General features: G+C 34.6%; 1 protein-coding gene across 2 annotated transcripts in view; it reads right to left on the reverse strand.

The window, feature by feature from the left end:
- The window catches only part of LOC126826928 (molybdate-anion transporter), a 29,845-nt gene that overhangs the window by 3,930 nt on the left and 11,259 nt on the right, over nt 1–14,656 (reverse strand). The window contains exons 4-13 of one of the 2 annotated variants that reach the window (XM_050556083.2): nt 13,221–13,328; nt 12,416–12,534; nt 11,110–11,246; nt 9,980–10,188; nt 9,486–9,556; nt 9,129–9,183; nt 8,184–8,286; nt 7,947–8,014; nt 7,322–7,401; nt 4,232–4,277 (exon numbers count right to left, since the gene is read on the reverse strand). In XM_050556083.2, the coding sequence (XP_050412040.2) occupies nt 4,232–4,277; nt 7,322–7,401; nt 7,947–8,014; nt 8,184–8,286; nt 9,129–9,183; nt 9,486–9,556; nt 9,980–10,188; nt 11,110–11,246; nt 12,416–12,534; nt 13,221–13,328 (996 nt within the window). The remainder of the gene's footprint in view (nt 1–4,231; nt 4,278–7,321; nt 7,402–7,946; nt 8,015–8,183; nt 8,287–9,128; nt 9,184–9,485; nt 9,557–9,979; nt 10,189–11,109; nt 11,247–12,415; nt 12,535–13,220; nt 13,329–14,656) is intronic. The other variant, XM_050556082.2, reaches the window with a different exon arrangement.

Below are 14,656 nucleotides of genomic sequence, written 5' to 3' on the forward strand. Positions count from 1 at the left end.
TAAATTTTTGCTCAGGCGACACTACCATCATTTAGAGGGATGAAAAAGAGCCAAGTTATATAATGTAGCGTCAATATCAACTTTTTATTAGCTGCCGATAAAATTCTGAAAATATATTTTAAAATTATGTAAAAAAATAAATAAAGCATTTTAAAGTAAATTTGAAGCAAACAAAATTGTATCTATTGTAAAACAAATTAGTACATATACTGTATTTACTATAAATGGAACAAATCTGGTTTCGGAGTTATGACCCCCGAGCGAAGCCAGTCTGTTCGGGGTTGGCGGCTACACTAGGTCTGCCCCGAGTCTGAAATTAGGCCTGGTGGCGTTAGTTTACCACTTCCGGTTTCGGAGTTATGACCCACGAGCGAAGCCGGGTATCTGTCTGTCTGTCTGTTCGGGGTTGGCGGCTACACTAGGTCTGCCCCGAGTCAGAAATTTGGAGAATAGGGGTAGCTCGGACCGGGGAGTAACATAGGCCAGGCGGCGTTAGTCTACCACTTCCGGTTTCGGAGTTATGACCCCCGAGCGAAGCCGGTCTGTTCGGGATTGGCGGCTACACTAGGTCTGCCCCGAGTCTGAAATTTATGGTAAAGGGGTAGCTCGGACCGGGGAGTCGGCGGGGAGTAACATAGGCCAGGTGGCGTTAGTCTACCACTTCCGGTTTCGGAGTTATGACCCACTAGCGAAGCCGGGTATCTGTCTGTCTGTTCGGGGTTGGCGGCTACACTAGGTCTGCCCCGAGTCTGAAATTTGGGGTATAGGGGTAGCTCAGGCCGGGGAGTAACATAGGCCAGGTGGCGTTAGTCTACCACTTCCGGTTCCGGAGTTATGACCCCCCGAGTGAAGTCGGTCTGTTCGGGGTTGGCGGCTACACTAGGTCTACCCCGAGTCTGAAATTTGGGGTATAGGGGTAGCTCGGACTGGGGAAAAACATAGGCCAGGTGGCGTTAGTCTACTACTTCCAGTTTCGGAGTTATGACCCCCGAGCGAAGCCGGGTATCCTGTTAGTATATATATAAATTCCACAACCATGAGTTTTTACGAAAAGAAAATTAAGTTTCAACAAGTTATAGTACTCTGAAATGCAAATCCTTCACTTAAATTTTACTGTTTTAACAGTAAAACTACACAAATATGAATTGGATAAAAATTGTTGCCAGACATCAAATATATACTCATAAGCAGCTTTCATGATGAAGAGCAATAACCATTATGACCTGTAGAGGATAGACTGACAAGATGGATAGGGGTGATAACAATTAAATCCCTCATCAGATGTGGGTATATAAATTAAAGTGAACTGAAACAAAAATGAGATTGTGCTTCATTGGTGAGTGTTAGTTTAAAGTTTTTCCATCTCCAAGTTACTAAAGAAACACTGCTGAAGAAAACTAAGGTTGGGCACACATTGATTAAAATTAACAATTAAACAGAAAATAATTGCTGTGGGTCTATCATGTACTGCCACAAATAATAAAAAGAAACTGCATACTGCCAAATAAAACATACAAGCAGCAAACAAATGTCACTATGTATGGAAAATGTCATCAAATGCAATTAATATCAATTTATTTCCAAATGGCAGTGCACGAAAATTGCCTATTTGTTTTACTGTAATTGGGTCTGTTAATTTTGTACCAGCGGCTGCCAGGCAGGATACGCCCACAGTTTGCAAGAGATGGATACAGAACAAGCTAAACAAAAGGCGATTTTTCGTACAATCAAGGGCCATAATTCAGTAAGTTACGATCCAATATGCGCAAATATCGACAAGAACCAAGATCTTTAGGTTATAAAGATATATTTCAAGTTTCATCAAAATTGAATTAAAATTGTGATTTCTAGAGGGTCCACAACCTTGATATACCATATATTTATACTATTTGAGTACGAGGGGCAACCATTTTGTCTGGCCGTTTTGGTCTGATTTTCACGAAATTCAAACTCAGAAGTCACAAGGGTGTAATGATCAAATATTCAAATGATGTTTTTTTTCAATCGGATAAAAAATGTGACCTCTAGAGGGAACACAAGCTAAAAACGCAATTTTTTGTACAATCAAGCGCCATAATTCGGGAAGTTACGATCTGATATGCGGGAATATCAAAAGGAACCTAGATCTTTGGGTTATAAGTATGTATTTCAAGTTTCATCAAAATAGGATCAAAATTATAGCCCCTAGCAGGTCCACAACCTTGATATACCATATATTTACAATATTTGTGTACGAGGGGCGGCCATTTTGTCAAGCAATTTTGGTCTGATTTTCACGAAATTCAAACTCAGAAGTCACAAGGGTGTAACAGTCAAATATTCAAATGATGTTTTTCTTTCAATCGGATAAAAAATGTGACCTCTAGAGGGAACACAAACTAAAAACGCAATTTTTCGTACGATCAAGGGCCATAATTCAGGAAGTTACGATCTGATATGCGCGAATATCAAAAGGAACCAAGAACTCAGCCATCATTAGAGTGTAACAGTGATATATTCAAACAATTTTTTTAAATCGGATAAAAATTGTTACTTCTAGAGTGACCACAAGCTAAAAACGTGATTTTCTGTACAATCAAGGGTCATAATTCAGGAAGATATGATCCAATATGCGCAAATTTGGAAAGGAACCAAGATCTTTGTGTTATAAACATGTATTTCAAGGTTTCATCAAAATCGGATCAAAATTGTGACTTCTGGAGGGTCCACAACCTTGATATACCATATTTTTACACTATTTGAGTATGAGGGGTAGCCATTTTGTCCGGCAGTTTTTTTCCGATTTTCATGAAATTCAAACTCAAGCATCATTACTGTGTAACAGTGATATATACAAACGTTTTTTTAAATCGTATCATAATTGTGACCTCTAGAGGGACCACAAGCTAAAAACAAAATTTTTACGTATAATCAGGGGTCATAATTCAGGAAATTCATCCAATATGCGCAAATATCGAAAGGAACCAAGATCTTTGGATTATAAACATGCATTTCATGAAATGCATGTTTATAACCCAAAGATCAGAGGAAAATTGTCACCTCTAGATTGTCCATAAGCTAAAAACGTGATTTTTTGTACAATCAGGAATAATCCATTAAGTTATGGTCTGATATATGCCAATATCGAAAGGAACCAAGATCTTTGGGAGATAGACCTATATTTTATGTTTCGGCACAATCCAATCAAAATTGTGACCTGTAGAGTTTCCACAAAGAAATTGTGGACAGACGGACAGGGGCGACAACAATATACTTCCACATGAAAATGTGGGCGCATAAAAATGGTACCTATAGGCCCACAGACTTAATGGGAGTCTCCATTTTGAATGTCATTATACTGCCTTTCCTCAATCATTCCAATACAGTCTCTTGTATAGGTAAACAATAAATGATTATATAATAAAGATGCATTATGTAAGATTTAGATAAAGAGCTGGGCTTGCTATTAAAGTTTAAATATTATTAGCAAAAATTGAATATAGTGAAAAATTTAGTCAAATTACTTTATTCTGAGTGAAGTTATGACTGTTTGAAGAATAGTATAATAGAAATAGGCAGATTAGCTCTTACCTAATGCATCTTTAGTTTTTTTGTTTTTTTTAAGCCTTTATTGTTTAGCTGTTTTTTTATCGCAACAAAGTGGTACACTACACACAGTGGTACAAAACACAGAGGCTACACAAATTTTCTTCTTCTGTTTATTGTTTATTTGAATCAATGGGCACCCAGCTTAAGACTAGACTAAACTTTCTGTCATATAAAACTATTTACTATTTTCATGACATTGTGTATGATTCTCATAAACAGGACATAAATAAAACAATGGCATGACACTTATTTTTTGAAAAGTAACTGAATACCTAAAGTCCAGTTTATATCTTAAATTATGTTAACACTTCATTACCATTAACTTTTCTAATATTTCTGTTCAATCATTCACATCGTCATGACAATAATAAAAGTGTTTCCATTATACACAGAAAATTCAGCTGATAAGGACCAGGACTCTCCTTCAAAATTTTGCCAGACAGTCAATATTAGTGAATTTTTGGTGTCTTTATAAGTGTTTTATAAAAAAAATAATCAACCCAAATTAATGTAAAAAAAGATAAATTAACTGATGAGTGAATTTATCAGCTGGTCAATTGTACTGTGTATGTGTCCGACTGGCAAAATATAACCGAAAAAAGAGCCCTGAAAAGGATGACTATCAAATGAAATAAAAATTTACCAGGGTTTCCCGATATTTTTTACTAGGTAAACCAAAAGTCTCTTTTCTGTAAAAATAATATTATACCACAATTCAATGTTTGATATCTCGAAACTTTCATTTCCCCCCCCCCCCCAAAAAAAATGTCAACTTCAATTGAGAAATAAGAGGGAAAAGGAATTCAGAGTCCACAGAATACATCTATGTCAAGCAGGGTCAGAATGAAATTCAATCCAAAGCAATTAGGGCCGGCAGGACTAACCTGAAATGTTAAATCAATACAAATGGGTCATGCAGGACTAACATGAAATGTGAGCCCAACACAACGTAAGGCTGTCCAGCAGGGGAAGAATAGAACCAGGAGGAAAGCCACAAGATTAGGAAGGGAAACCTACTGTTTACCACATACAGATGTTGGATCATACCCAAGGTTTATATCTGTTATTCAATGAAAATGAAAGCTTCATATTAGGTTCAGGGAATATTTCAACTTCAGACAACTGATAAGCAGAATCCTGTACAAATTCTAAAAGATTATATCAAGTGATTAGCAGTTTTCAGTGTTTAATATATTTGTGCTTCACAGCTGGTGTTATTTGCTATTATGTATGCTGTCTATACTAATGTGAGTAAGGTTTAATAATATCCTAATGTTTTATTTTGCATTAAACAGTAAATTCAACAAAATAAAGAAACAACTGTTCTCTTTAGCACATGATAAAATTCTATCGATTATAAATCGAAATAATTTACAAGTACAATAATAATATACACTAATTATTTGAACAAAACTGGAAAATTCTCATTTACTTCATACTCTATGCATTGCTTTTTGAAACACTAGTATCAAGTATTGATAATTTCTTTCTCTGCCATTTTGTAACTACATGTAGTCACAATCAACAAGTGATGTATATTTGTTTAATAATGTTAGTCAAGACTACTGCAGATGTAGAACAGTCAGAAAGGGTACTGATAGTAGTTTTTGTTATGGGTATGCAAGTTTGTGTAAGTAGTTAGATGTTTGGAGTGTGCAACATGTGAAATCTGCTACAATGTGCAGCATTTTCTGCAAATATTTGGACTTAAATCAATTGGTTTGCTCTGAAACAGGATTTGACTAAATTTATGCTGATCAGTCTTGAATTTGATTAATATTTGAAACATTTAATGTCACAAATTGTGATGTGAATCCAGTTAAAATATTCCCTGATAAGGTTGCCTAATGTCACAAATTGTGATGTGAATCCAGATAAAATATTCCCTGATTAGGTTGCTTAATGTCACAAATTGTGATGTGAATCCAGTTAAAATATTCCCTGATTAGGTTGCTTAAAATGTTGGGTAAATTTTATAATTAAAGCCACTATGCTCTAAACAATGATAGAGTCTTACTCAAAATACACAGGTACAATCCAAATACAAGATTCTATAACATTGAGCATTCAAGAAATTAAATTCTATTAATTTCACAACATAATTATGTTTTAGAACATTGCTTTCAGGTTGGATATGGCTTTTAAGAGATACTCATTTATTTTCCTTTAAAATAGCAAAATGTTTATATGATTTTGATGAAAATAAATTATTGATTTGATTGCCTTTGTTAATTTGTCTTGCAAGGTGATAATCTTTCTGAGATCAGATTTTCCGATTAAGTCAATAGTGGGATGTAATCAAATTGGGCTTGTCCTATTACCATAATCAAAACAACACATAACACCATCCCAAATCAACAATATATTTTTCGTTAAATCAAAGGGGATCCTTTAAATAATAAAAAGTTTGGGGTGATTTTTGAGCATAGTAGCTTTTAAGTCATATTCTCCAGTAACAACAAATAATTCCTGTGTTTGCCTAACTATAAAGATACCCCCCCCCCCTCCCCCCAAACACACACACACACACAAATATCGTCTACTCTCAATTTTTATATTACCCCTTGTATCAACAAAATATTGAAATTTCAAAAATATCCTAGGTTTCTAGTATATCGGGATAAACCTTGGCTGAATTTCTATTTCAAAAACTGCTGGTTTGCCATAAAAATGAAGAAGATAAAACAGAATCAATTCAAATATGCAAAATCAATAAAAGCCATCATTTGTAACCATCTTGTAATATTGATGTGATGTAAACACTGTGAATAAAAACTATCATGAAGTTTGGGGCGAATATTTTCCACTGAGTGATAATAATGCCAAACAAGATGGTTCACAGTCCGTAAATAATGACAGGCAAAATGAAGTCAGGTCGGAGCTAGTCTTAGGATTGCCAATAGAAATGTTCCATATCATTTTTTATTTCCATTATTGTGGGCTTCTTTGTCCCATACACAATGATTACATTTTGAAACCCCAAAAATTGAAGTAAATCAAATGAGCTATTGGAGTCGATATGGATCATATCTGTTTTAGTACTGATAGTGATATATTGCCAAAGTACATGTATAGCCTAAATTCATCAATGTGCGACAAAGAAATATGAGAGAGAGAGAGAGAGAAATGGGGTTTAACGTCCACTTGACACAAACTAGGTCATTTCGGGACTAACATATGGTTTAATTTTATTTACATAATTCGCTTGCGCGTAGGGGTCTTTAGCGGTGGGAGGAAACCGGAGGACCCGGAGAAAACCCACGAGGTTGGACAGGCGACCCTACTCCTTGCCACGTACAACCAGGGATTCGAAACCACGCCAGTCGTCTCAATGACAGACTTTATGATACAGCGCGCGTACGCTAACCATTCAGCCATCCAACCCCCCACAAAGAAATATGAGAGAGAGAGAGAGAGAGAGAGAGAGAGATGGGGTTTAATATCCACTTGACACAAACTAGATCATTTTGGGACTAACACATGGTTCAACTTTATTTCGATAATTCCCTTGCGCGTAGGGTCTTTAGCAGTGGGAGGAAACCGGAGCAAAGAAATATGGCCCACTGTGCTAAGGCAGCTATTTAACTCATTATATTGCTGTGTAGTAAACAAAAGCAAATTTAAAGGCTTTAGTGGATGTAGACGCTTGAGTCCATGCAATATACAGACTAAAGTTAAATACACAAAGATAGTGTTACAAGACATACAATTTGAAAGGAAGTTATTAACCAACCTGTATAACCACTGTTGACACATAGCAGCTATCAATAAAAATACTGCACAACATCTAAATATCACAGACATACTTAAATCCTGAAATATAATATTGAAAACATATTGATGGGTAACACCAATAAGATATACTCAAATTAATTAATCCTAGCACACCAGAATTATAATCTGAAAGTAATTCAGTTGTGGTAAAATGCGTGGAATCTGAACAGAATTATGAAGGAAAATGTTTAAGTTCAACGTTTCATCAAAACCAAATCCTAGCACACCAGAATTATAATCTGAAAGTAATTCAGTTGTGGTAAAATGCGTGGAATCTGAACAGAATTATGAAGGAAAATGTTTAAGTTCAACGTTTCATCAAAACCCAAAAATTAAAAAATTGGGTACCAATCCTGACCTCCAAAATTCTACAACCAATAGACACACCATAGAACTTCATTGGATCATTAGATTGATAACTTTCCAACCATATGGTATCAATGACAAAATCTGAACTTGGGCACCCCCCTCATTTTTCCTTTGTTTAATTAATGTCAATTTAAAGCTAATTATTTTAAATGGAAAAGCCACAGCAAAGAAAATTAATAACAATTATACATAAAAAAAAAATAAACCAATGTTACCTGTAGTAATATGATAATAACTATAAGATTTAATGGAATTCTAAAGAAGTTCATAATAGTTGCCCTTGCTATAAAACAAAATAAAATACAGTAGAATAAATAATTCAACAAACTGCAATATACATACTGTAAAACAACAAATAAATTTGTTTAAGTTACATATTGTTATAGAACATTTTAGTCATTTTGAATGAAAAGTTTCTAAAAGTTCAACTTTCAACATGTAAAATAACTTACTTTCTTCTGGGACGTATTTTCCTCTCATTGTACCAAGAGATGGCCAGAATATACCGACACATGCTTCAAATACTAGAAAACCTATAAATACTACTGTTTGATTCTGTAAAAAATAAAATAAAATGAAATGGAACGGAATGAAATGAAATGGAACGGAATGAAATGAAATGAAATGAAATGGTGTTTAACGCCCTACTGTTCTGCTTCGACTGGGCTAACGAAGACGAGCATATGCCATACAGTGTGCTATGAGGGAAATTTTGCCCGGGCAGCGGCACCATGGCCTACTCTTATATCAAATTCCAACTGCCAAAGGATCTTTTACATGCAAGCGAATCTATACATGGGACCTCGGTTTTTCATCCTATCCGAACAACTAGACAGTTGTCATTGTCAGGCCCTCTGTCCTGCACCACTGATAAGGGAAAACCATTTTGGAAAATCCCGATGAACTTTCTCGGCCAACGCAGGGATCGAACACACAACCTCCAGACTAGCGAGCCAGCATCTTACCCATTTCTATCTATTTGTAAGTTAGAGCAACAGGATTTAACATTCAATGATCATTTTGGGGCTAAAATATCGTTTTTATTCCAATTTTCTGTATCATTAATCAACAATTTCAAGTTTTGTATTCAATTTGTCCCCACCAATTATGCTGCTGGCCTTGTGTATAAATTTTAGACAGTAAGTCATGTTTGCTTACACATACATTTATTTATTAACCATTAAAAAACACTGCATTTCAAAAGTACATATGAATACTAAGATATCAGGTAACTTTAATATAGTTTTCCCACCTGTTATCAACCAGCTGTGTCCATTGTGTTTATTACAAATATCATACATAATTTTGGTAAAAAAAAAATAATCATTGTAAATGCAATAGATAACCCAGTTAACCTAAAAGGAATACATCTTTAATGTGTGAAAAAAAAAACTTACCCCAGCAAAAAATATAGGTGTCAATAAAGCTAATGCGGACGTTAATAAAACTATTCTAAAATATAAATAAATTACAAAAATACAAACAGTGAAATTGTAGGTTTGGTTCAAGTGTCTTTTACAAAGAATGTTTTTTCATGTAACAACATGTTATCAATTTAGTGCTTAAGCATACTAACTGTTAAACATATATATATAAATTTGTATAAAGTAATTTAACTGAAATTTTCAATATACATTCAATTACAGCAAGAATGGCCAATCCTTCCTCTAAATCTTGCTTATTACCCCTTTCAACATCTCTTTGGGGAAATCTATTTTTTTTTAATCTTAAATTAAAACATATTCAATACTAACCTCATAAAAGATTCAACTGACGTATATTTTGTTAATAATTTAAATATAGATGAACCAATCATAATAGCTACCTGTATATATAACAAATAAAAGAAATTATAAACATTTAAACCTTTTACATGCCCGGAATAAGTAGAACAATAACACTGTTCAAATTAAATTAATTAGGGATAAAAACCACCAAGGGCAATAATGATCATCAAGAAAAATAAGACGAAAGCATGAAATCGAAAGAAAGTAATGGAAAGTTTAAATAGTTTGGACCAATATGCTTTTTTTATAAGACTTTCTATTGAGAAATGAAATGGGGTTTAGTTTAATGTCCTACTTTTCTGCACTGACTGGGCTAACGAAAGACGGTTTAACGTCCTACTTTTCTGTACTGACTGGGCTAACAAAAGATGAGCTCGCCCAATATACGCTATGAGGGATAATTTGGCCAGACAGCGACGCTACGGCATATCTATCAGGTGTTATTTACAAGATTGTTTTACCATAAATGCTGCAAAGATATGACCATGTGGTATGGATCCACGATGTCCATCTTCTGTCATTTTATCTTCTAGAAGATTTCTCAGTATGACCGGGTTTTTAGCAACTGGTAGTGTGTGAGGGGTCAAAGCTGGCGTCCATTCTAATACAAATATATACATAGATCCTTCAAATAATGATTGAATCAAACCGAGGCATAATACTTTAGGATCTGAAATATACAAAAAAATCATTGATAAATAGATAACATGAGAGGGTGAGAGAGAGAGAGAGAGAGAGAGAGTCCACTCGACACAAACTAGGTCATTTCGGGACTAACACATGGTTCAATTTGATTTCAATCATCCGCTTCACTTTAGGGGTCTTTAGCAGTTGGAGGAAACCAGAGGACCGGGAGAAAACCCACGAGGTTGGACAGGCGACCCTACTCCTTGTCACGTACAACCGAGGAATCGAAACCCCCGCCAGTTGACTCAATAACAGACCGTATGATACAGTGCTAACCTTTCGGCCATCCAACCCCCCTAGGCAGAGAGAGAGAGGGGGATTTAAGATCCACTCATATGGTCTATTTTATTTTCATTATGTGTTTGTGCAGGGGGCTTAATGTACAACGCTTAATTCTTTAAGCCAATGTTTCTACTAGCTTCAAAATATACTGGTACAATAGTACTGGTATGACTACTCCTACTCATAATTTTACCACTCTGATGAAAACAATATTTAATCAGTTTCGTAAATTTATTGAAATCAACACTGCATTAAAACAAACTGAACACATTTTATACACAAATGTTATTATAAAAATCTGTATTAGAACTCTTAAATAAAATATCTGTCGGACCTTTCCCAAAATAAAACGGGATAGCTTCACAATTGTCTGCAAGCATGTACAGGGTCATTAGGTTATTCATATGGTGAAGAGAGGATTACGCAGAGACGTATAACTATCGATATACTGTGACAGGGAGTATTATTATTATCAACGATGATAGACTCATAGTCGCCGATATTTCTTTTGCATTTAATATCGCCATCATTGGTACGATAATAAACAATGTCTCGATTATTAATTTTTACGTTAAATCATCCATCATCAGAGTCGACAGTCCAATATAAATCATCTGCTCACCTGTTCGGATTGATGTGATGGCTTTTTTAAATGAACTCGACAAATCTGATGATTGGTTTCCATAATTTTCAGGCCATGTGAATATAGTTATAACAATCATCACAGTTAAAACACCCATCGATAGGTCGAACGGAGCCCTGTAGATAAAAAAAACAACAGCCATATATTATAGTTTTAGTGACTTGGGGACTTTTTCTAGAAAATCCAAAATGAAAAAGTGAGTGACTAAAGAACTTCACAATGACAGTGAAAAATATACTCCCTCTACCCCCCTCCGGCATGCAAAAATACACGTACCAGCAGTTATTAGTCTTTTCTGTACTTGCTCTAATATCATAGTCAACCAATCTTACAGAGAATGTTAAGTGGCGGCGCCAGGGCGGGGGAGGGAGGGGGGTCGGGGGGGGGGGGGGCATTTGCCCCTTCATTAATATGTTTGCCCCCCCAATAATTTTAGAAAATAAAAAAAAGTATTTGTGATACGTTTTGGTAATCAATACCTTTTACGGTGAATAAATCCCACATTCCCACTCAGTCATAAACTTGCATGTTGTAGAGCATTTCCGACAGTCTATTTTTCAAAATTTTCTTGGCGAGGTCCCCAATGGACTCGCTACTTTGGCGCTCACAGGGGAATTCGTTGAGGTTCGAAAGTCAGTTTGCTTGACATTTTGTTCTCTAGTCAGATAAACTAGTGATCAGGCGACGAACGGTATCTGGGCAGATCTATTTATCTCAACAATCGGTGCCTGACAGAATACTGTAAGACAGCATTTCCGGCAGTCTATTTTTCAAAATTTTCTGGGGGAGGACTCCCTACTTTGACGCTCGTGAGTGGGCATCGTCGTGATTCGCAAGTCTGTTCGTTTGACACTTTACCTCATCGATCAGTGCCTAAAATACTGCTTTCCGGCAACCTGTTTTTCAAAATTTTCTGGGGGAGGCCCCCTATCCCTAATTGAAGCTCGTTCCTTTGCCCCCTTAACCTTGGACTTTGCCCCTCCAATCATCGACGGCTGGCGCCGCCACTGAGCATGTTTGGAACAACCACTATGAGAAGCTTTGAAAGTGGATGGAAAGATAACTCTTACTCTTAATTTGATAGAACATCAAGAAGCAATGGTGTATGGCAGACCAATGTATGAACAGAGGGATAAGAAAATGTTTTATTTATGCCTTGATATTTGAAGACATCCAGAGAGATTGAATTTAAACCCGAAAAAAACTTTACAATCTGGCTCATTATTCACATTCTATTTGCATTCTTTTCTGCCCTGATGAAAATTAAAGAAAATATCTGACTTACACAAATCCAAACATATCAGCAAAGTATTGAGCAACAAGACCAGCAATAATAGCAACAAGGGAATTCCCCAAAACAGCATTACTAAAAATATTACTCAACAGTTCCGGTTCAAAATTCCTCTACAAAAAATAAACAATATGGAATTACTAATAAAATTTTCATTTATAACAGTTACAAATTACAGAATATGATTGCGAACATGATTACCAATATACTGTCAATATATTATTTTATTATATCTGGCAAAGAAAAATGAATCAAGATGTGTTAAAAAAATTTGTAGAGATATTTTTTCATTATTATTATATAAAAATAAACTATATATGGCTGAAATGACTACAATATTATTTACTAGTGTCATGCAATCAATGAAAATTTACATATTTGGTATGTAAGCTGATAACTTATCAATAATATTGATAATTTCTACATACTTATAAAAAGAAAATATTACATAAATGTTTACAAGGAGGGTCTTTCACGTCAAGCTCTATTCACTAAAACAATATTTGGGATTTATTCTTTATGAAATTTAAAATTTGTCATTTTTAAATACTGTGTCATTTCTTTTTTAAAAATATTATTTCCATTCAGTAATTTTCTTCAAAAGAAATGGGTGAAACCTTTTCTCATTTGTCATTTATAAATACTGTGTCATATTTTTTTCATAAATATTATTTCCATTCAGTAATTTTCTTCAAAAGAAATGGGGGTGACCTTTTTCTCTGGGGTGATAACTGTTTTATACGCTAAATACAATAACACAGATATTTTCATACAATAACTGCATAAATAGAAAAAATACCTTATTATGTTCAAAAATCAACCATGATTCAAAAGCACTGTATAATATTGATGTTGCTGTACCACCCAATAATCGACCCAACATCAATATCCAAAAATTATTAAAATGCTGAAAAATACACCAAAAATCCCCCCGAAAATCAATATCTGAATAATACCAAATATGTGAATAAATTAAACTTATATCACTCAACTTACGGTTACATGTATATAAATTCATTATTATAACAAATTATTATTTATTGAATAATAAATGTTACATGATACCTGATATCCTTTTGTTCTATCCAAAATTAACTTGTGGTGGGGTGGTCAAATGTGTGTGCTTTAGATCCTAAGATCTGTCATTGAGTCAAGTGGCAAGGTGTCTAGTTTGAACTTGTATGTGACAAGGAATATTTTCGTCTGTCCAACAAAGTGGGTTCTCTCTGGGTCCTCAGGTTTTCCTCCCTCTGTTAAAAACCTTGCGCACAGTAAATTATTGAAACAAAACTGAACAATATGTTAGTCCCAAAATGAAATAGTTTATGTCAAGTGAACGTTAAACCGCATTTCCCTTTGTCCCGCTGTGAATAGAAACCAGATCTAACCCTTGAATTGTATATCATGAAAGTACCATATTTCAGCTTTAATAAGCAAAATTTTAAAAAGACTCAAAAAATACCAATGTTCTATTTGTTTTAGATTTTTTATTTAGCGAATGGAATTGATAGAAACAAATTTTGATGTATCACATGGAATTGATAGAAACAAATTTTGATGTATCACATGGAATTGATAGAAACAAATTTTGATGTATCACATGTATTAGTCTGGAAGAGACTGAAACTTAGGGACTTCAATTCGTCTTAGACTAAGGCTAATTTCAAAACTTGTATTATAATTATATATAAGCTTAGGTAGAATTGATTAAAAAGTTTCTTTTTTTAACATGATGTCTTTTGAACAGCTCTAATTGAAAAGCATTTTCGGTTTATTCAGAGATGTTGGTATTGATTTAACCGGAAACAGCTGTTTCCATTAATCATGGTATGGTTCAATAATTTTATACACAACCAGTCTTTTACTTCTTACTTAAATATCTATAATACTTAATTTGTATACAAGTACACAATGACTCTCTGTATTAAATATTAAAAGACAAACATACTATATACAAGTACACCATTTATCTCTATATACTAAATATTAAAAGGTTGGTCACACCAGAAAAGAGTCAACACAGAAAAACAGTCAAGACATGTTATACCCTGCAATTATCATATCGTCTCCCCCAAAAAAAGGGCTGTCAACATCAGCATCGATAGATTTAAGACGGTCTTGTATCTACGAACACCTCATTTCTATGGCCATTGCTTCAGGAATATGGGGGGAAACAGGAGAATCTGGAGAAAGCAATTTAGACAATCGATAGTGACACTAACCCTCATCACATAT

The sequence above is a fragment of the Patella vulgata genome, chromosome 7, assembly GCF_932274485.2.
Source record: "Patella vulgata chromosome 7, xgPatVulg1.2, whole genome shotgun sequence".
In the NCBI taxonomy this organism is placed as follows: domain Eukaryota; kingdom Metazoa; phylum Mollusca; class Gastropoda; family Patellidae; genus Patella; species Patella vulgata.